The sequence below is a fragment of the Pelophylax lessonae genome (assembly GCF_965119305.1).
Source record: "Pelophylax lessonae genome assembly, chromosome: 1".
Taxonomy (NCBI): domain Eukaryota; kingdom Metazoa; phylum Chordata; class Amphibia; order Anura; family Ranidae; genus Pelophylax; species Pelophylax lessonae.
In genome coordinates, this window is record NC_138768.1 from 406,615,431 (window position 1) to 406,639,118 (window position 23,688).

A 23,688-nucleotide genomic window follows, 5' to 3' on the forward strand; every position below is an offset into this window, starting at 1 on the left:
ATTTTAGCTGTGTGCTTAGGGTCATTGTCTTGTTGGAAGGTAAACCTTTGGCCCAGTCTGAGGTCCAGAGCACTCTGGAGAAGGTTTTTGTCCAGGATATCCCTGTACTTGGCCGCATTCATCTTTCCCTCGATTGCAACCAGTCGTCCTGTCCCTGCAGCTGAAAAACACCCCCACAGCATGATGCTGCCACCACCATGCTTCACTGTTGGGACTGTATTGGACAGGTGATGAGCAGTGCCTGGTTTTCTCCACACATACCGCTTAGAATTAAGGCCAAAAAGTTCTATTTTGGTCTCATCAGACCAGAGAATCTTATTTCTCACCATCTTGGAGTCCTTCAGGTGTTTTTTAGCAAACTCCATGCGGGCTTTCATGTGTCTTACACTGAGGAGAGGCTTCCGTCGGGCCACTCTGCCATAAAGCCCTGACTGGTGGAGGGCTGCAGTGATGGTTGACTTTCTACAACTTTCTCCCATCTCCTGACTGCATCTCTGGAGCTCAGCCACAGTGATCTTTGGGTTCCTTGCAGTTCCTTTGACCTCATGATTCTCATTTGCTCTGACATGCATTGTGATCTGGAAGGTCTTATATAGACAGGTGTGTGGCTTTCCTAATCAAGTCCAATCAGTATAATCAAACACAGCTGGACTCAAATGAAGGTGTAGAACCATCTCAAGGATGATCAGAAGAAATGGAAAGCACCTGAGTTAAATATATGAGTGTCACAGCAAAGGGTCTGAATACTTAGGACCATGTGATATTTCAGTTTTTCTTTTTTAATAAATCTGCAACAATGTCAACAATTCTGTGTTTTTCTGTCAGTATGGGGTGCTATGTGTACATTCATGAGGAAGAAGAATGAACTTAAATGATTTTAGCAAATGGCTGCAATATAACAAAGAGTGAAAAATTTAAGGGGGTCTGAATACTTTCCGTACCCACTGTGTATATATATATATATATATATATATATATATATATATATATAATGGTCAAAATTGGGGAGTTTTTGTAGTCGATATTACACGGCCAGCACCTACATACTTTATGGACCCCCTTGTGTGTGGCCATCGCTTCCTACATGGGATAGATGACCCTAAAGAGATACATACACATATAAAATGTATTTCTCACTAGAGTTGGGATGATATGGGATATGCACAATGATAAATACATCTAGAAATCCCCCCATAATAGATTGACAGAGTATTACCCCTATTGGATCCCCCTTGGTGCCTCCCCAATGGCAGTATAAACAGGGGGATGCACATGGAGATCGATATATATTAACTTGGCTGTTTGAGTGGAGCATGCACACACCAATATCACATGTTCTCTTTTTAGATACAAAGTTGTCCCTAACAACCACCTGGGAGGTCTGTATCTGATGGGCATGAAATATTTGGCTTGGGTTCCTGACTTTTGGTTTTGGTCCTGAGGAAGTCTGAACCAGTCTGCAAACTCTCTCTGGACGGGGGTGGTGATACACACCTGCCCTTGGGGAAATGGTTGGACCTATGCATCTGCCTGGTGGGCTGAGTGGGCTAATCGAGTAGACGCATGCCAAGATAATTTTTGCTATGATGGTGAGCATTTATGTTATGTAAAAAGTTTTAAAGGTATGACTGCTAAATTGTATGGAAATTGCAGAGAATTGACAGATGCACTTATGATGCAGTCTTTTTTTTTCTCTTTTTCTTTCTTTCAAGTTGTAAGGATGTTACATCCACTATGATGGTTCCTGAAGAAATGCATTGAACCATGTGTAGGGCATTGAACCATGTGTAGGATGTCCTTACGTATGATGTTTACAAGTTTGTAACATGACTTGGCAGTCAGTTTGTTGCTATTTTAATGATTTTTGAGAAATCAATAAAGTTTTGAATTTCCTCTCATGTGTGCTCACTATAGGTAACCCTATGCCCTTTAAAGTCCTACAGCATTAGGTCCACTGCAACATTTGGTCCTTATCTCCACATATGCAGTAGGGCCTTCTCTTTCTTTGTTCTATATGCGATTTATGGATGTGGGCAATAGGATTACCTTGGGGTTATGCTGCAGGCACCTATTATACAATTCTTATCAACGGAGGTCGAGAAGGCTTTTGATGGGGTTAGTTAGGCTTTCAGTTTCACAACACATAGACCCAGGAATCAATATGCTAAATTGGTTCAGATCTTCTACTCTAGATCCTCCTTCATGGTAAAAATGTATGGATTTAGTCAAACCCTTTCAAGATTTGGAACTACAGATGCCAAGAATGCCCCCTTATCGGTCTCCTCTTTATCCTATCCTTAAATGTTTTTTCGTGCACATTCAAGAATAACCCCAATGTCAAATAACTACATATAAAAGAGTATGAAAATCCCATCTAAACATATGATATTCTCTTTTCCCTTACAAACCCAGACACCTCATTCTCAAACCTGTTAAAGTAATATGAGATTTATCGCTAACGCTCAGACTTGAAAATTAACTTCCAAAAATCCATTTAATACTTAGAAGGCATTTACATCAAAACTCGAAGCTCTACTCCATAATTTTTTCCATCAAGTTTTTCTACATACAAAGTAGTAATGGAATGACAGCAGATAACATCAAGATATGACAGACAACTGTTACAAAATGTGTAGAAATATCCCACAGACTAAGCAAAAGAAAGGTGTATGCAAGTTCCGGCTGGGCTGAGACAGTTTTGGGAACCTGAGCCAGAAATAGATTTACTCCTCTATTATGCACAATTCTTTTTTACTACTCACATAGAACTCTGAACTGGTCTCTTGGTCCAGGCGCTGCAACATCATCAAAATTACTCCTAAATTTCTCTCTTTATATCCCTACACATCTCACCAGCCTTTTTACAATCGGTTACATATTTTTTTATTAAATTCATGTAAGCTTACAAACACCCACATGTTCAACATCGTATTACGAGAAACACGGCAGAATTGCCTTGCATGATCTTTTTAAAATACGGCACTGAGTTTTCTGGATTGAGCAGACATGGCACTGCCCTAAAACAATGCAACTCTGTACCCGATAATTTCAGAGGGCACCTTCCCAATTCTCCCATTTTCTGCTGGAGAATGACTAGCCCTAGTGTCCTCACTGACTTCCCTGAGCGGCATATATCCCCTCAACGTCTAGAGTGCTCTTTCAAAAGGAGAAGTATGGCCAATGCTCTTTTGGCAATACGCCTCTTCTGGGTCACAAGAGTGCACTCCTGTGATCCAGATTCCGCTAACAGTGGATTCTGATGTCACAGACCCGGTCCAGGCTCTACAGGGATCTCAGCAATAATGTTGAGATCTGCCCAGATGCCTTATCGCCAGATAGCTCAGCCTCTTGCACTGCTGAGAGCCTGAGTCAGCCACTCCGGCCCTCTCCACAGCCTGATACTACAATGACCGCGTTGAAAAGGTATTCATACCCCTTGAAATGTTCCACATTTCGTCATGTTACAACCCAAAACGTAAATGTATTTTATTGAGATTTTATGTGATAGACCAACACACAGTGGCACATATTTGTGAAGTGAAAGGAAAATAATAACGGAATTTTGGTAAAATCTTACCGTAAAATTCCTTTCTCTGAGTCCTCCGACAGTCGCTGCCCACTCACCAATGGGGTATTGACTCCCTCTCCTTAGGAGTAGCTAGGCATAAGACTTGTTAAAACAAAAAGCATTTACATAGACACACCCATGGGGGCTGTCCCACTGGTCCAATACCCCCCTGCAATAGCCATCCCAACTCAGTTTGGTAGCAAGCAGTTAAGTGTATAAGAACCCCAAAAGAGGGGCGGGGCGGCGACTGTCGGAGGACTCAGAGAAAGGAATTTTACGGTAAGATTTTACAAAAATTCCGTTTTCTCTTACGTCCTCCAACAGTCGCCGCCCACTCATACAGTCTTCACCAATGGGGATGTCCCAAAGCAGTGTAGACATGAGGGGTGGGAAACGCAACCGTCAGAAAAGGCAACGCAGTACCCACATCAGAGAAAGGAACCTTACGTAAACAGCAAGGGAACCTTCTGGGCAACTAAAAAGCTCAACAGGAGCAACAACCCAGGAAAGCAAATAACCAAGGGGGTAAACAACCCCAGCAGCCAGGGACCCACAGAAAACCTGGGTCCCCCAAGGTACTGCCGCACAGAGAACTTTGCGGCCAAAGGAGGCATCAGCTGATGCCAGTACATCAATTTTGAAGAATTTGGAAAAGGTGTGCACCGACGACCAAGTCGCAGTCTTGCACACCTGGGCCACCGAGGCCTGATGCCGGAAAGCCCAGGACGCACTCACCGATCTGGTAGAATGCTCCTTGACAGGGAAGGGTGGTACCTGTTCCTTCAACGAATAGGCCTGAACAATTGTCTGTCTGTTCCAGTTTGCAATGGTCGCCGCAGACGCAGCCATACCCTTCCGAGGTCCCTCAGGAAGGACAAAGAGAATCCGATTTTCAAAAGGATTCTGTCGACGAAAGGTAAACCCTGATCGCCCTGACAACATCCAAAGAATGCAAGGCAATCTCCTTAGGATGCTTAGGTTTCGCACAGAGCGAAGGTAAAACAATGTCCTCATTGAGGTGAAAATCCTAAACCACCTTTGGAAGAAAGGACGGGTTAGGTCGCAAGACCACCTTATCCCTATGAACCACCAGGTAAGGGGAGCGGCAAGACAACGCCGCCAACTCCAAGACTCTGCGAGCAGAAGTGATCGCTACCAGAAAGGCAACCTTTTTAGACAGCAGAGGTAACGAAATCTCCCTGATGTTTTCAAACGGGGAACGTTGTAACACGGACAGAACCAAGTTCAAGTCCCATGGAGGTAAGGGCTCCCTTCGAGGAGGGGCAAAGTGACGCACACCTTGAATAAAGGTGCGAATCAAGGAATGAGACGCCACAGGGCGCTGGAAAAGAACAGCCAGTGCAGATACCTGGCCCCTTATTGTGGCCAACGCAAGGAGCTGGTCCACACCAGACTGGAGGAAAGCCAACACTCTCGCCACCGAGTATGAACGAGGAGAGAAACCCCTGGACTCACACCAGGCAAAATAAGCTTTCCACGTACGGTAATAAATCTTACCAGACGAGGCTTTTCTAGCCTTGAGTAAAGTAGGAATGACCTCCGAGGAGAGACCCCTGTCCCTCAGGACCTGGCTTTCAACAGCCATGCCGTTAAAGCCAGCAACTGTAAAGCAGGATGGAAGATTGGTCCCTGAGACAGCAGATCTTCCCGCATTGGCAGCCGCCATGGAGGCTCGACGGCCAGGTGAACGATGTTCGCGTACCAGGACCGGCGTGGCCAGTCCAGGGCCACCAGAATCACCAGTGTTTTTTCCGAGGCCAACCTGCGAAAGAACCTGGACAACTCAATCGGGGGAAAGGCATAGATCAGACGATACTGATGCCAAGGCACCACCAGCGCATCCGAGGTGTCTGCCAGAGGATCGCGCGTTCTTACCACGAACCTTTCCACCTTGTGGTTTAACCGAGACGTGAACAGATCCACATCCGGGGATCCCCACTTCGCACACAGCATTTGAAATACCTCCGGGTGCAGGAACCATTCCCCTGGTCCAGGGTCTGGCGGCTTAGATAATCGGCCTGCCAATTCTCCACACCCGGAATGTGAACTGCCGATATCGCCGGGATATGAGTCTCGGCCCAAGATAGAATACTGGTCACTTCCTGGGCTGCCCGGGCACTCCTGGTGCCCCCTTGGTGGTTGATGTACGCCACCGCAGTGGCATTGTCCATCTGCACCCGTACAGGACGGACCTGAAGACGATCCGACCAGTGGAGCAGGAACAGCCTGATCGCTCTCAATTCCAATATGTTTATCGGAAGGGAGGATTCCTCCTCCGACCAAGTGCCCTGGGCAGATAGGTTGCCCAGGATGCCACCCCAGCCCGACAGGCTGGAATCGGTGGTAATCACCGTCCATAGTAACGGCCGGAAAGGATTTTCCTTAAAAAACAGCCGGGGACTGAAGCCACCACAAGAGATCCATTCTGGTTTGGCGACTCAGAGACACTCTCAGGTCCAAGAACTGAGGTAGTCTGTCCCACCTGGCCAGGATCTCCGCTTGGAGAGATCGCGTGTGAAACTGTGCAAATGGTATCGCCTCGAAGGCCGATACCATCAACCCCAGGGACCGCATTCAGGTCCTGAGTTACGAGGATTCGTTGTCCCTGAGAACCTGGCCTCAGACTGCAGGGTACGGAGCTTGTCCTCCGGTAAGAACACCTTCGCCTGAGCAGAGTCCAGAACCATTCCCAAATATGGAAGACGAACCGAAGGAGACTAGGTCGACTTCTGAACGTTGATGGTCCAACCGAACTCCTGGAGCGTCTGGACCGTAGTGGACAGATTGAGCAACAGGCTCCGACTGGCACTCGATCTTAACAGGAGATCGTCCAGATATCCCAAGACCGCAATGCCCTGTGTCCGCAACAGGCCCAGAACAGGTGCCAACACTTTGGTAAAGACCCTTGGTGCCGAAGCGAGACCAAAAGGTAACGCCACAAACTGATGATGATCCTCCGCGATAGCAAACCGGAGGTACCTCTGATGACCCTCGAAAATGGGGATGTGTAGATACGCATCCTTCGGGTCGATAGAGGCCAGGAATTCTCCCGGACTCAGGGAGGCCACCACCGAGCAGAGCGATTCCATGCGGAACTTTCGAGCGCTCGAAGTGGTTCAGAACTTTCAAGTCCAGAATCGGACGCACTTTGCCCTCCTTTCTGGGCACAGTGAACAGATTTGAGTAAAAAAATTTGAGTAAAACCCCCGAAACCTGTCCCGATGAGGCATCGGGATGCCCCCCTGAGCGAGGAGATCCTGTACCGCCTGATGCAGGTCTTGTAACCGCCCTGGGGTCAAATGAAGATTTGAGGGAAAGAATCTGTCATGTTTCTATGTGAAAGAAATTCGATCTTGTACCCTGATCGAATGATTTCCTGAACCCACCTGTCCGGAACTCGGAGCAGCCAAGGCCGGAGGAAACCGCGCAAACGTCCCCCCACCCCTGAAATGGGTGAGGGCGCCCCTTCAGGCAAAGGCGGACTGAGCCGCCGCACCAGCTTGGCCGGATTTTTGTTTGCCGGCCCAGGGCTTTCTCTGGCCACCCTGGCCCTTGAAGGGTTTTCCCTTGTACTGTGCCTTGAAGGCACGAAAGGACCCCTGATTAGGTTTAAAGGCGGGACCACGCATGCTGCGGAAAAACTTGCCCTTAGGATTCTGGGGCAGCAGAGTGCTCTTGCCCCCAGTGACTCCTTTAACCAATTCATCCAGGGAGTCTCCAAAAAGGCGAGACCCCGCATAGGGAATATCAGCCACCGTATTTCTGGATTTCTGGTCAGCCGACCAGCTTTTCAACCATATCAGTCGACGGTTAAGCGCTGCGACCCTGGACAGGCGGGCAGCCAATGGGGCCTCATTTAAGGCCGCATCGTACAAATACATGACCCCTTGATAAATCTGGTCCACCATCTCCACGGTAGTGGGGGGGGGGGGCAGAATCAGCCATGAGAGTGCATCTTAGCACCTTGGTCTGAGCCGCCATGACAGAGGCGAAAATAGGCTTTAGCATGGAACCCGCCACCACGTAGGTATGGCGGGCAAGAGATTCCAGCCTCCTATACGTAGGATCCCTAAATACCGGAGAATCTTCGGTGGGAACCAGAGTAGCCTTGTTCAATCTGGCTACAGTGTGATCCACTTGAGGAGCCACACACCAGCGTGCAACCGTAGTAGACGCAAAAGGGTAGTTGAAACCTTCTAGGCACCATGAAGGTGTGTTTTAAATTGCACCATTGCTCATTCACTGTGTGATGAAACTCAGCGGGGCAAGGAAAAACCTGCGCCGTCTTGCGGGTCCTGTGTGTACCAAAAGAGGACACAATGCCCGGAGGATTGGGCTCATCCTCTAAATGTAGTGTTTCTTTAATGGCAAGAATCAGTGCATCCATAGCTGCGCGTTCCTCGGGCGTCCCGGGGGGGGGGGGGGGAATTCATCCACCCCTGTAACCTCCGCCTCCCCCTCAGACTCTTGCGGGTCCTGCTGAGAAGAGCGAGACCCTGAAAGGGGCACGCTACCTACAGCAACCATGTCAGATTTAGAATCAGAAGAAAAAGAAATCCTAGGCCCTTTTCTAGCAGCACGTTCAGTCATCAGCACATCCATTTTGGACACCAAAGTCGCCACTACAGCAGCCAAATTAGTCAGGGTAGAGGATTCAGAGGAACTTAAATCCACCACCAAGGCTGGAGGGAATTTGCTGTCCTGGGATTCCATTGCAAAAAAAAAAGGTTTTGTTTTTTTTTTGTTTTTTTTAAAAAGGTACTGGCCCTTTAAGTGCGCCGCGGACCCCGCAACACACCGCTACAATGACTGTGGAACACAGACCCCCCGCAGAGACAAACTGAAAGCCGTCGGTCGCTCCTGAGTGAAGGAAGGAAGTGATGTCACCGCCAGAGACTGAACTGAGGCTGCAGGCTAAGGAAACATGGATGCCTATGTAAAGTAATGGGAGGCTTCGGTAAAATGGCTGCCGACATGTGCTCGGAACGATCGTTTGCCACACACAAGATGGCGCTGCAAGGAGCCAAAATACACTACATGCAATGCTGTATAAGTGCCCATAGTGAAGCCAGACATGCTGCCCACACCTAAAATGGCGAAACGGCGGTTTTTATCCCCGCAGCGGTCGCCGCACGTGTCTGTACCTCCAAGAACCCTAAAGTGACACAGGAGAGGGAACCCCCAAAACCCCACACAGAGCTGGCTGTGAGAGAAAAAACCCCCGCAGGGACCGGGATCAGGGAGCCCAAAACGCACAGACATAGGGGACACCACAGGCACACAGGACTGCCGACCCCAGACAGAGGCCCCACACAGAAGTGTACTTACCTGTACTCGATGGCGTGGGGTGCCTCATATAAACGGGAAACCACCCGCCCTCAGATGGCAGGGGAGTGCCGTCAGCCAGAAAAAAGCACAGGACACCAGCAGTGCACAGATGAACTGTGCATGTGTCCGGTGAGGTAGCCACCTCACAGGCTGCATCCCTGAGGACAGGGATGGGTCGTTTGCGAGGCCAGGGCTAACACATAGCCCGCTAAACGCTCAATGGCGGGCTGGGATTCCATCTGATCCTCTGTCCCGGAGCACCAGGACGACCAGTCCGATTCCCAGCTCCGCAAACGCCGTCTTCATCCGAAGATCCGACTAACTAACGCTGACAAAATAAAACAGCTAGTAATGCAAAGAAAAAATGACATTCATAGAAAATAAAATAATACAATAGAAGAAGAAGAAGGCTGAGACTGTAGCCCCAGCACAGGGAAGCCTATCTACTCCTGAACTAGGCAGAAGACAAACTGGGTTGGGATGGCTATTGCAGGGGGGTATTGGACCAGTGGGACAGCCCCCATGGGTGTGTCTACGTAAATGCTTATGTTTTAACAAGTCTTATGCCTAGCTACTCCTAAGGAGAGGAAGTCAATACCCCATTGGTGAAGACTGTATGAGTGGGCGGCGACTGTCGGAGGACGCAAGAGAAAAATTGTTTTCAAATTTTTCTACAAAAAAGTATCTGAAAAGTGTGACGTGCATTTGTATTCATTTGTATTCAGCTCCCGAGTCAATACTTTGTAGATCCACCTTTCACTGCAATTACAGCTGCAAGTCTTTTTGGGTATGTTTCTACTATCTTTGCAGATCTAGAGAGTGACATTTTTGCCCATTCTTCTTTGCAAAATAGCTCAAGCTCTGTCAGACTGGATGGGTAGGTTCAGTGAACAGCAGTTTTCAAGTCTTGCCACAGATTCTCAATTAAATTTAGGTCTGGACTTTTACTGGGCTATTCTAATACATGAATATGCTTTGATCTAAACCATTTCATTGTAGCTCTGGCTTTAAGTTTAGGGTGGTTGTCCTGCTGGAAGGTGAACCTCTGCCCCAGTCTCAAGTCTTTTGCAGACTCTAACAGGTTTTCTTCTAAGACTGCCCTGTATTTGGCTCCATCCATCTTCCCATCAACTCTGACCAGCTTCCCTGCCCCTGCTGGAGAAAAGCATCCCCACAACAGGATGCTGCTACCTACATGTTTCTTGGGTGATGTGCAGTGTTCGTTTTCCGCCCGCCACACATAGCGTTTTGCTAATTGAAAAAAAAAAAATCTATTTTGGTCTCATCTGATCAGAGCACCTTCTTCCACACGCTTGCTGCGTCCCCCACATGGCTTCTCGCAAACTGCAAAAGGCTTTCTTTCAACACTCTTTCATTAAGGCCAGATTTGTGGAGTGCACAACTAACAGTTATCCTGTAGACAGATTCTCGCACCTGAGCTGCGAAACTCTGTAGCTCCTTCAGAGTTACCATAGGCCTTTTGGCTGCTTCTCTGATTAATGCTCTCCTTGCCTGGCCATTCAGTTTAGGTGGACGGCCATGTCTTGGTAGGCTTGCAGTTGTGCAATACTCTTTCCATTTTTGAATGATGGACTGAACAGTACTTTGTGAACAGTTTAAATCTTGGAATATTTTTTTTAAAAAAACCTAACCCTGCTTTAAACTTCTCCACAACTTTATCCCCGACCTGTCTGGTGTGTTCCTTGGCCTTCATGATGCGGTTTGTTCGCTAGGGTTCTCTAATAAACCTCTGGGGGCTTCACAGAACAGCTGTATTGATACGGAGATTAAATTACACAAAAGGTGGACTCTATTTACTAACTAGGGGACTTCTAAAAGGTAAATGGTTCCACTAGATTTTAGCTAGAGGTATCAGGGGCTGAATACAAATGCACGCCACACTTTTCAAATATTTGTAAAAATTTGAAAACCATTTATCAATTTCCTCCTACTTCACAATTATGTGCCACTTTGTGTTTGTCTATAACATAAAATCCCAATAAAATTTACATTTGAGTTTTTGGTTGTAACATGACAAAATGTGAAAAATTTCAAATGGTATGAATAAGTTTTCAAGTCACTGTGTATCATTCATTCATTGGGAGCCTGTGCAATAAAGGGAATGAAGGAGTGACATCTAAGAGGATTATCAGATGCGATATCACCTAACCCTGTGCCTTAGCAGCTGAGTTTGGTAAGATGTTTTGTGCAAATGGGGACAGTATATGGTGGCATGTATTGATTAATTCACAGCTTTTGCGCCTTATGGAGCACGGTTTAATGTGAGCACAATTTATTTAGTGAACATTAGTGTAGTGGTGATACTACAATATTTTGGCTATATTCTTTTTCAGTGACACCAAGAAGAGGAGGGTTCTGTGGAGAACATGAATTTGCAGTGAATTGATAAGCCTTTTAAAGGGGATGTTTGGTAAGGGGATAAGCAGAAGGGGTAAGAAGTCAGATCTCATTATTGATTTTCATGCTTGATTGTCACACATACATGTGAGCACAATATAGTAACTTGTTATGGTAATTTTATATTACTGCACTATATTAATTCTTTACTTTTTGAGGGATGTACACATGATGAGATGAAGATTTCTGCCGAAGATGTGGAAACACTGAAGTGAAAGCACTGTTGGAAGGAACAGAGATCACAGAAAATGGGGGTGTTGCAAAGTTTTATTAAGGCCTGTACACACGATCAGAAAATTGTACAAATGTCTGTTTTCAAAGTGATCGTACGATAATCTGATCGTTCGTACATCGCTTTCGTCCAAAATTTTCCGAAGGTATAAAACACTAAAATTTTTCTTGGACGATACCAGATCATATGATTTTTGTTTTATCAGTACAATTTATAACCGAAAATGCAATATAAATACATTACAACGCATGACATCACCTTTTAAATTTTATTCTATCGTACAAGAGATTTCGTACTTAAGTAACCTCTTCATTTTCAATCTGGACACTAGCATGCCAAAACAAAGAAAAAAAAATGGACGATCATTCATCCAAAAATCTCATTGCGTGTACTAGGCTGTAGACCAATTTTAAAACACGTGGGTCAGAAAATACAGGGGAAGTGAGTAGCAGGCAAGTACTCACCTTTGACAGGTAATGTATTCCTGAGGTGCTGGACAGTTGGACTTTTTTAACCTTGATACGCCAGGGGGGTTTTGGCGTTATGTTCAGCTGATGTGGGTTGACATTGGGAGCACTCGAGCACTGGTGGACGTTCAAGCTACATTCTCCAGATTTATTTTGCAGCCATATATTATGTTCCCCTCCCTACTTTGCCTTTGTGATCAAAATCACTGGCAGAGGTAGGCATATTGGGAGTGATCTTCCCTAATAAATCACACAGCATTTAAATTTATGTGTTGCTTGAAGCCGAAAAGAAGCTGTTTTTTTTTTATACTGCTATTTTGATATAAAATCGGCTTTTAATTACTAGGGTAATAAATTTGGCTATTATGGAAGATATTAGTCTTAAACAGAATTCATAAACACACTTTAGGTGTTTTTGTACTGCCAGAAAAGTGTACTGGTATTTCATGAAACACTATTCTCAGATTTGCAATTTCCTTGTTGCTGTAACAGCTTCCTCCTTCCGAAAAGAATGCCACTGCATATATATGTACAAGATTTTGTTGAAGTTTCTTCAGTGCCCCTACTCTGAGTTGCGCTGACATGATGTAGTTAAAGCTCGGTTTTGTTTTATCCTTCCTTTACACTAAATTTATTTTAGTTTGCATCAAAAATGTCACATTACCTTTAGCCCAGCCATTTGCAATCATGACAAGCCAGGCATTTTTGAAACGGCTATCTGCCTGTGTGATTCCAGATAAGATCTTCCAGGTTCTGGTCACTTCCTTCATTGCAGCACCAATAACTCGAAGAGGTAGAAAGCTAAAAATTTTGTAGACCAGGTCACGTGGAAAGTAATATACCATATACCTGAAATTGCAAAAAAGAAAAAAGTGGAATTTTGACATCCAATTCTTTATCTTGGAGTACAGTAAACAGGCTTCATACACATTTTTACCAATAAAATTCCATGACTTTTCCATGACTTCAAGTAAATATTCATGACCTAATGTTTCATGAAATGTCTATGTAACTATTGTAATTTAACCAATATTATCAACCATATTCAAATATACTGGAGAAAGAAAAAGATTTGATGGGCGCTCCTGCTTGGGGATAAAGCTTCAGTTCACCAGTCATGATGGATAAGGTGCAGCCAGACTGGTATGGATGGCACAGATGCAAAATGCGGCACTTACATCGAGGGCAGCTCTTTGTTAGGCCGAAGTAACAGTCCCATGAACAGACAGAAAAGAGAGAAAAGTGCCACTCAGTGTAGCAGATGTAAATAATTTTATTGACACATATTAAAAACTTACATGGAGGTAAGCGTCTATCTTGATAGCTCGGGGTCCTTCCGGGTCCGCGGTCTTTCCATCCCTGAGGCTGGCCAGCAGATGGGAGAGGACACTAGGGGAGAACCAATCAGGGGACTCAGTCAGATCGAGGCAGCGGTGAAGCGCATACCTCACTGAAGGGCCGCACGAAAGTGATGACGCGCGGGGGGGGGGGGGGGGGCGTTAACCTGTTTCGTAGCATGCTTGAACCATTTTTTTAATACACTGCAGTAAAATTTACTGATGTGAACAGTGTCTCAGTTATGCTATTTGTCGCACTTGGAAACCACATAGAAATGCAGCAATCTGGATTTTTTAAAGAACTGCACTAAAATTCACCATTGTGAACTGTATGTCAGTTATGCTTTTTTCTTAGGTCATTTTATAATATGGTAGGACCAATAAAATTAAAAAATGTTCTGTAGGAGAGAACAAAGTTTAAGGGTTTATGTATATGGTCTTCAGACTTAAGCTGGCCATAGATGGATTGAAATTCAGCCAGCTCAGCAGGTATCAGCCGAATTTTAATCCATTTGTGGCCATTTCTGTTGGTGAAAAGTTGAACTAACAATCGACTTCAGACGAAAGGGCTGGTTGCTAAATCAATTTTTTCAGTTAATGCTGCAGCCAATCAACTGCAGCACTGATCGGTGTATTCTGACAGCGGTGGAGTCCCTGCTACAAGAATAAAGTAACACAGTGAGGAGGGATTCCTCTATTCACCAGGTTTTTGTAGATGGGGGAATCTGTTCAGTTTTATTTTCAATCACCCTTTTGGCTGATCAAAAAAAAAAAAAAAAAAAACTGATCCATGTATGGCTAGCTTTAGCAGCAAGTCAAGTACTGTAAGGTTTCAGCTACTTCTGTGATGGTCTGGCTCACATTTGAGTTTGCCTTTCAGTTTCTCAAGGAATCCCATAAGCTGCTTCTGGTTTCCTTTTGCAGGCACAAGGATGTATAAGGGAAAAAAAGTATCAGTGTATACAGTAGGAGCCCTAACAGAGGGCAGCACAATCAATCCAAGGTTGTATTCCTACAGGCTCCATTGGCAGTGGTCTTGACCTGAAACGAATAAAGGGATTCTGTGCATACTTCACAAATCCTTGAAGGGAAATAAGCCTGGCTAGAACATGTTCCTCCCTTAATTCCAAAGCCAATTTAGGCTCCTTGGAATCCTTTTATTTCCACGCATTCTAAAAGCATACCTTTTGGAAATGTGATACCTACACGTGACAAATACCGTATAACACATCCTCAGGCACGGGATTCAAAATACTTCACTCCACATATGGTTTATTTCTAAATTACTTTTTATTTTAACAATCATCATATGAATGAATCCCAGGGCAGTCTAAAGCTGGCCATATACTAATAAAATTGAGTTTCAACATTTTTCATTTAAAGAACATTGAATTTCTTAACGTTAGATGGGTCAAATTGACGTTTATTTTAAACTGCAGCAATGGGAAAAAAATTCAAAGAAGCAGCATGGAAATTTTTTCTGGAGTAATTAAATTTCTATCAGTGAATGTGGTTTTCATTCGAGAAATTGCATTCATTCCAAAATGAATGATCAGGGCAACCAAAATTTTGTACTTTTGAATAACATTCATCAGGTCTTAAAATGTACCAAGAATTTTCATATGAAAGAAAGCACAGCAGGAGGTTTTTTCCTTCCAGACAAACCACTTACTGAAACCTCAGTGAGAGCCTTTGTTAGGGAGAGTGGCAAGAGGGATATGTTTAATATGGTGAGCTCTTTCTTAGTCTTGATCATGATATTTAAAGATATGTACAAAACCCCTATACATTTTCTATAATTGTCTTTAATATACCAAGCTTTTACGAACCTAATATTACCTAATAATATTTTGTAGTAGACTTTAAAAGTTAGAACACAAAAGGAAGAACATGCCAAGAAATAAAAATACCCATAAAAATCATTGCCCAGTTGTGACAAATTCTTCAGGTAATTTGGGACATTAACAAATGATCTTTTGGAAAGCTATTCGTTGAGCTATTTTTTTTCTATTAATATCATAGCTAAATGTTGATGTTGATACAATTGTTTCACCAAGATAAAAATCAATAGGTCGACATTTCCGCCAGTTATCCAATTCTCTTACATTTAGAACTGGTAAAACCGACATTTGCATGTTCACCCCTTTAATTTTATATCAGGGACATGCAGTACACCAGAAATCAAATAATCTAATATAATCTTTGCTTTACTCTTGTTGTCATCAGAATCATTTAACAAATTAAGCATAAACACATGGAGGAGAGCAATTTATCAGAACTGGACAACCAAAATCTAGAGAAGCTGCTCATGGTAACCAGTCAGCTTCTGGAGCTTTCCTTTTCAAAGCTTAACTGAGCAATCTGAAGAGAGAAGATGACTGGTTGCAATGCAGAACTCCTCCAGATTCTGTCTGCTACAGTTTCAATAAATCCTAACCCCCTATAATTTTCTGCATTTAAAAAACCCAGGTCAATGGATTGGAAGGCAAAATGCAGGTCAACATGACAAAATTGCAGCATGATAAACATGTTCAATGCACAGCAATAAACATATTGGTGGAAATTAGATCACTTAAAAAATATTTTCACAATGTCTGTGTATTTTGCTTGCAATCAAAAACACATGAAAATGCATCTAGTGAGAATAAGCCCTTACTTTTTAGGGGCAGTTTAGCAAAAAAAGTGATAGGTTTGTTACAAATGGAGCATGTTAGGCTACGTCAGTCCTTGCCATATGTTGTGAGATCTCGCTGGGGTGATTAAAGTAAATGTTCATGTTCACATAGAAATGTTGGGTATTTCTTCCCACCCTTAATGTGTTTAAGCCCCTTCTGTGTAGTCCACATAATCTAAAATAAAATGATCTACGAAGAAATATAGGAGCTCCTAATGATTATGCAGACCCAGAAACTTAGCACAAATTTCACATAAACAGGGTACTCAAGAAATGCAGGTGGGTAAACTCCCAAGCATTTATTAAGCACTGAAAAAACAGGACTGCCTAAAATTGACTAAAGTAGGGACACTGCTGGAACCGTAAAAGAGCAAGACTTTCTAAAACTTTTACAAGACAATTTTATGGCACAGTTTACAGAAGCCCCAACTAGAAATTATGCTCTGATAGACGAGGTAATCTCAAATCATGTGTAGCCTTTTACTAATGTTTGTATAAAATGACTACTAGGTAGCAGTGACCATGGCATAATCTCATTTAATGTAAGTTGTAGACAACAAGCACAAAAAAGTATAGATAAAACATTTATTTTTAGGAGAGCCCATTTCCAAGCCCAAGGGATGCACTCCAAGACTTAGACTTGAAGGAAATGTGGTCATTGAAGGAAACAGAAAAGAAACTGGAATGTTTCAATTGACTGCATGCAAAACACACTACAAAATACTGTACATTCCCATGAGTTTAAAAGGCTAAAAATAAAACTTATATGGCTCGCTTCCAAAATCACAAAAGAAAAAAAAAAAACTAAAAAGAATAAGAAAAATGGCATTTAAAACATATACAAATGAAGAAGCACTTACAAATCACTTGAAAAAGTTAAAAAACAAAAACAGAAGATGTAAAAATGAAATAAAGACTGCAAAAATTCAAAATGAATGATAGATTGTGAAAGATTCGTACAAACCCCCCAGAAATATTTAAATATAATAATAATAGAAAGATCATTTCTGAGCCTGTAGGACATTTACAAGATAGTTTACTGTTGGTGACTGGAGAGAAAAAAAAAAAAAAGAGAAGGCATACCTTTTTTTAGCTTTGGGGGATAGTATTGACATAGCTTCAAAAGAACTCAAATGGTTCAAAATTAAAAAGGTTCAGAAAAATTTAGACAAAATAGAGATGAATGCAGCACTTGGAAGAGTTGAGCTCTTATTTTAAAGCCATGGTTTCCAATTTTTAGAGACTCTTTAATGACTGGCTCGGTAGCATCAGATTGGCGCTAGGCCACTGTGGTACCTCTATTTAAAAAGAGAGTAAAGTCTCTGCCAAGTAACTACAGACCAGTTAGTTTTAAATTCTATAGTCGGGAAGATACGTGACAGTTTGATAAAAGACCACATGCAAGTCTTTGCTAGAAAACAATTTTATAAGCATTGATTCACAAAAGACTGAGTGCCGGTTCACATTTGTGCGATCACAGAGATCGCATGTAATTCGGAGCGCACTGCTCCTAAAATGACATGCGATCTCTGTGCGGTGCAACTTCAGCCATTCAGTTTGTATGGCTGAATTTGCATCGCAATCGCACTAAAACACGCACAGGACCCTTTTTTTGGTCCGCAGCAGAATTGGATCACATGGTGGTTCACACTAGTGAGATCCGATTCTGTGCGAACTTTCAGATCGCACTGCGATATGCAATCTGATCTGGGGGCGTCATTAACTTTCAATTGCCCCCCCAGCGTTTCGCATATGGCAGCGTTCCCGCATCGCACAAATGTGAACCCGCCACTTAAGTTGTCGAACAAATCTGCTTTCTTTTGTTGAGGAAGTAAGGAAAAGCTAAGTCAAAGGAGTGGCTATAGATATAATATACTTGAACTTTACGAAAGCGTTTTGACATAATACCCCACACAAGACATCTGATTACTGTGTACAAAATCTACTGCAAGCACCAAACAAAGGGTCTCGGAGTCCAACCACTTTTAACATTGATGTTTCCTCACAAAAGACAACACAACACAGAACAGCCAACGTGTTTTCGGGGCTCAAAGATCTCCCTCTTCTCTGGGGCTTGAATGTGATGGAGATCCAACAGTGATCCTATAAGTGACTAAGGCTTTTATTGACAATTACATTAGTTTATGCAAAGAGTTAATATTTGCAGGGTTGACCCTTCTTTTTCAATACCTCTGCAGTTCACCCCGGCATGAGTTTGTCAGAATTTGTGAGGTTTTTTTTTTTTTTTGTTGTTCCCCTGCCTCTTGAGGATTGACCATAAATCCTCAATGGGATTAAGGCCTGGGGAGCTTCCTAGCCATGGACCCAAAATGTTGATGTTTTGTTCCCCAAGCCACTTAGTTATCACTTTTGCCTTATGGAAAAGGCATTGTTCATCACCAAACTGTTCGTTGAGGGTTGAAAAATATTGCTCTTTGTACCATTCTTTATTCATGGCTGTGTTTTTGGGCAAAATGGGGAGAGAGCCCACTACCTTGGCTGAGAAGCAACCCCACACATGAAGAGTCTCAGGATGCTTTAATGGTGGCTTGACACAAGACACCTTTTTTTCTCTCAGGACAAGGTTTTGTCCAGATGCCCCAGAAAAAAAAAAAAAAAAAAAAAAATCGGAAAGGGAATTCAGAGAAAATGTCTTTACCCCAGTACTCAGCATTCTAATCCCTGCACTTAAAGCGGAATATCAGTCTGTCCCTGATGTTTTTCCTGGAGAGAAGTGGCTTCTTTGCTGCCCTTCTTGACACCAGGCTATCTTCCAAAAGTTTTCGCCTCACTGTGCGTGCAGATGCACTCACATCTGCCTGCTGCCATTCCTGAGCAAGCTCTGCACTAGTGGTGCCCCGATCCCGCAGCTGAATGAACTGTAGGAGACGGTCCTGGCGCTTAGTGGACTTTCTTGGGCGCCCTGAAGCCCTCCTCACAATTACAGTGGAAATAGGTTTTATGGGATTAAAATGATTGTTAACTCTCGTTTAAAAAAAAAATATATATACCGTATTTATCGGCGTATAACACACACTTTTTCCTCCTAAAAATGGAGGAAAAAGTAGCTGTGCGTGTTATACGCCGATATGAGGAAAAAAAATGTCCAAAAAGCAGCACCGAGAGGTAGAAGGGGGCGGGCGGCGCCGAGAGGTAGAAGGGGGCGGGCGGCACCGAGGAGATGGAATGACGCGCAGTCATCGGAAGTCCCGCCTCCTATGCCGACATCAATCATAGGCGCCGGGACTTCTGATGAGAGCGCATCCTTCCTTCTCCTCGGCGCCGCCCGCCCCCTTCTACCTCTCGGCGCCACCCGCTCCCCTCTACCTCTCGGTGCTGTTTTCTGGACATTTTTAAAGCGATGTGTATAGTGGTGCTGGCGAGGCTGCATGTATGGGCACTGGCAAAGGCTGCATGTATGGGCACTGGCAAAGGCTGCATGTATGGGCACTGGCAAAGCCTGCATGTGTGGGCATTGGCGAAGGCTGCAATTATGGGCACTGGCAAGGCTGCAATTATGGGCACTGGCAAGGCTGCAATTATGGGCACTGGCGAAGGCTGCATGTATGGGCACTGGCGCTGGTGAGGCTGCAATTATGGGGACTGGCGCTGGCGAGGCTGCATGTATGGGCACTGCGCTGGCGAGGCTGCATGTATGGGCACTGGCAAGGCTGCATGTATGGGCACTGGCAAGGCTGCATGTATGGGCACTGGCAAGGCTGCATGTATGGGTGCATGTATGGGTACTGCAGTGACGAGGCTGCATGTATGGGCACTGCACTGGCGAGGCTGCATTTAAGGACACTGCGCTGATGAGGCTGCATTTGTGGGCACTGGTAAGACCACATTTAATTTTAAAAAAATGTTCTGAGTTCAAAGCTGTTTATTTAAAATTTCAGCTTTTTTCCTGAAATTTCTGCCCTAAAAATTTAGGTGCGTGTTATACGCCGATAAATACGTTATGTTATATTTACCTGCTCTGTGCAGTTGGTTTTACACAGGGCAGCCTGGATTCTCCTCTTCTCAGGTCCCTCATTGCTGCTCCTGGCCCCTCCCTCCTATCGAGATGCCCCCACAACAAGCAGCTTGCTATGGGGGCACCTGAGCCGAGCTGTAGCTTTGTGTGTTAACTTAGACATGGAGCTGCCGTTTGACCCCACCCCTTCACTCTCCTGATTTGCTCACTGCCATTCGATTGACAGCCGCGGAAACCAGTGGCGCGGCTGTATCTCAGCAAATAAGGAGGGAGAGTCCGGGTCGGCCGAGGGACTTGTGGACATCGCTGGAGAGAGATGGGGTTCAGGTAAGTATTAGGGGGGGCTGACGGGGGGCTGCTACACACAGAAGGCTTTTAATCTTAATGCACAGACTGCATTAAGATAAAAAAAATCCTCCCTGCTTTTACAACTCCTTTAAATTCATTTTCATGGCAAAGAGGGACTTTGCAGTTAATTGCAAATTATTTGATCACTCTTCATAACATTCTGGAGTATATGCAAATTGCCATCATAAAAACTGAGGCAGCAGACTGTGAAAATTAAGATTTGTATCATTCAAAAAACCTTTGGCCATGGTTGTACACAAGATACCTGAGAAGGACAGACAAATGAGATGGGATAGTTGGGACAGACAAATATATGAAATGAGATACCTGAGAAAGACAATTATATGAGCTACCCAAGACAAAAAGACAACTATATTAGCCGTGACACATAGGCTGTAAAACAGCTAAAGTATAGGAGAAGAGATTGAATACTTAAAAAAACATAGATCTAAGTTATGAGACAGATGGATTAGACAGACAGAGCCTTCTGAATTTCATTTTTTTTTTTTTTTTTTGCATCTCTAATTTTCGGCTACATTTAGGATATAGATGCTATAGCAACATGATGCCAGCAGATGGCACTGGAGTTATATGAATTCACCCATAAAATGGGCTGAGATTTTCAAGCAAATTGTTTGTAATTTAATACTCTATCTTCACAATGTAAAAACAAGAAAAAAAAAACTGTCAGCTTTCAAATATAGTTAGCTATATTGTACATGTATCATCTGAAAGCTATGTCTCTGGATGTGCAGCAACCAGTTCCATATTCTGACAGTTTGTTCCCCACAACAACCTAAATTGACTGTAAATTAAGCTAAGAGTACATTTCAGCAGATGCACAATACGGTGTGCTAGGTCCTTTTGTATGAAGTCTGCAGTTTTGCTTGGAAACATTTCATTTTGCCTAACAGCTGCATGCTACTTTGCAAATGAGTGTCATGCAATGTGACATTTAAAGTATAACTAAAAGGGAAAACTTTTTCTTTTAGTTTTGGATGGAGTGCCGAGGGATTTGAACACCTATCAGTTTTTTTTTCTGCCTGTGCCCCCGTTAACAAGATTCATCCTCTCCATTTGTCCTGTTTACCATTACGGTAATACCTTGGATTGCGAGCAAAATTCGTTCCGGCAACATGCTTGCAATCCAAAGCACTCATAACAATGTGAACTTCCCCATAAAAAAAAAAAAAAAAATAATGGAAACTCAGAGGATTAGTTCCAAAACCATTTGTTCATAAATCCTTCAGTTTATAGTCCATATAAAAAAGATTATAGTAATGTGATAGGTTGTGTAACCATAAAATGTCCATGCACAAATGACAGCCTCCACAAGGGGATCAAAAGCAAAATCCAGCAGGAGCTACAGAGTATAAAAGAGAAGAGAGGCACCTCGAAGTTTACCCAATATGGTTACATTTAATGAAGGTACATTTACCAACTCACGTGCTTGATTGGTTGATGATTAAAAGAGGCACATCTAAGTATGCAGGCATCCGGGATGAAGCTGTCTACATAGACCATTCTTCCTCACCGCCGGCTCTCCCTGCCGTCAGTCTGCAATTGTGACCGGGAAGACTACCCTGCAGTAGAGCGATCAGAAAGCGAGGCTTAAAGCGCTCGTTGAGAGCAGCATGGAAGGGATGACATTAATGGCAGTGCAGGGGATGGTCTGTGTGAACAGCTTTACCCCGAATGCCTGCATACTTTGATGTGCCTGTTTTAATCATCAAGCATGTGAGTTGCTAAATGTTGTACCTTCATTAAATGTAAGCATATTACTACACTTAGAGGCGCCTCTCTTATCTTTTATACTCAGTTGTGACATGACGCTACTTGTATATAAAGTCGAAATTTATAAAAAAAAAAAAAATTTGCTTGTCTTGCAAAATGCTCTCAAACCAAGTTGCACTCAATTTAAGGTTTTACTGTATTACTGAAAGTAAAAGTAAAAGAAAATCCCAAATTTTGGGTTGTCCCCAGAAAAATAAAGAACGGAAATCTTCCAATGGGGACACTAGTTTTGGTGGCCTGGGAGTCCCCAAGGGGGTAGGAAGTAAAGGGAAATCGCCCTAATGGGACAAGAATGGCGGAAAAAAAAATAATTGACAAGGGTTATAACCCTCCTTTGCTCTATCCAAAAATGAAAAGAAAGAAAAGTGCCTATAGTTCTAGTTTAAAGCGGTTGTAAACCCTAATAAGTAAAAAAAAAAAAACCTGCAAGACAAAAAGGCATAATGGGCTAGTATGCATCGCATACTAGCCCATTTTGTGTAACTTACCTTAGAACGAAGCCCCGACACGGACCCCCGGACATCGCTGCGGGCGCTGCCATGATCCCTCGCCGTCTTTCCGGGTTCGGCGGCTCCGGTGCTGTGATTGGCCAGAAGAGACGGCTCCGGCGCGATGATTGGCCGGAGCCGCGATGACGTCACTTTTTCCGGCAAGCTCCCAGCAAATTAATTGAAGGTCCCCCCGGACATTCAGAGCGCATGCGCCGCTCGCGCGAGCGGCTGCATGCACTGTAAATATCTCCTAAACCATGCCGGTTTAGGAGATATTATTTGTACCTACAGGTAAGCCTTATTATAGGCTTACCTGTAGGTAAAAGTGTCAAAAAGCGGGATACTACCGCTTTAAAGAGGAACTGAACTCTGGAAGCTGTTTCCACAAGTACTTTGTCACAAGATTTTGCCTGTTGTCTTACTCTGCAGCTTACGGATTTACCATGCCTTGCTTTGTGCTTTCTATGAAGGTGGCCAAATTGGTAGAGGTGGGGTTTTTGTATTTCAGTGTGTCAGAGACCAGTGAGCAGTACAGCATTGACATCACCAAATTGCCCTTTAAATCTCCTGTGACTAGCAGTCAGAGACAGCAGTGCTTTGGATCTCATACTGCAGATATACAGCTATAAGGCTACAGGCACAAGAGTACCAAAGCACACTCATTAACCAGGAAGTGCATTGCTATTTTCAGGCAACACTCATTTGGTTGTACTTCTCCTGTGGATCATCAGAGTTCAGTTAGTTCCGCACTCCTGTGCCCATTTTCAGTAGACAGCGGGCTGAAGTCTGCTGTCAGCAGACAACACAGAGCTGGTCCAGGCTCAGGCAAGTTCGTGATCATAAAGTTGGGATTTGTCTACATGCCTAGTCCACCACCCGGCTCAGCCTCTCAGCAAGCTGCTGAGAGTCTGAGCCGGTTGCTCCCGCCCTGTCCCGCCCCCTCCGCTCAATGCTCCAGTGAGCAACAATTTAGGAATTACCTGACCACATACCCCAATTCAGATGTTAAAAATTAGAAGAGAACACAAAATTCC

At 43.9% G+C, this 23,688-nt stretch overlaps 1 protein-coding gene across 1 annotated transcript in view; it reads right to left on the reverse strand.

Annotated features, from left to right (window-relative positions):
* TMEM38B (transmembrane protein 38B) overlaps nt 1-23,688 on the reverse strand; it is a 115,350-nt gene that overhangs the window by 21,367 nt on the left and 70,295 nt on the right. The window contains exon 3 of the mRNA XM_082245773.1: nt 12,699-12,883. Coding sequence (XP_082101899.1) covers nt 12,699-12,883 — 185 coding nt within the window. The remainder of the gene's footprint in view (nt 1-12,698; nt 12,884-23,688) is intronic.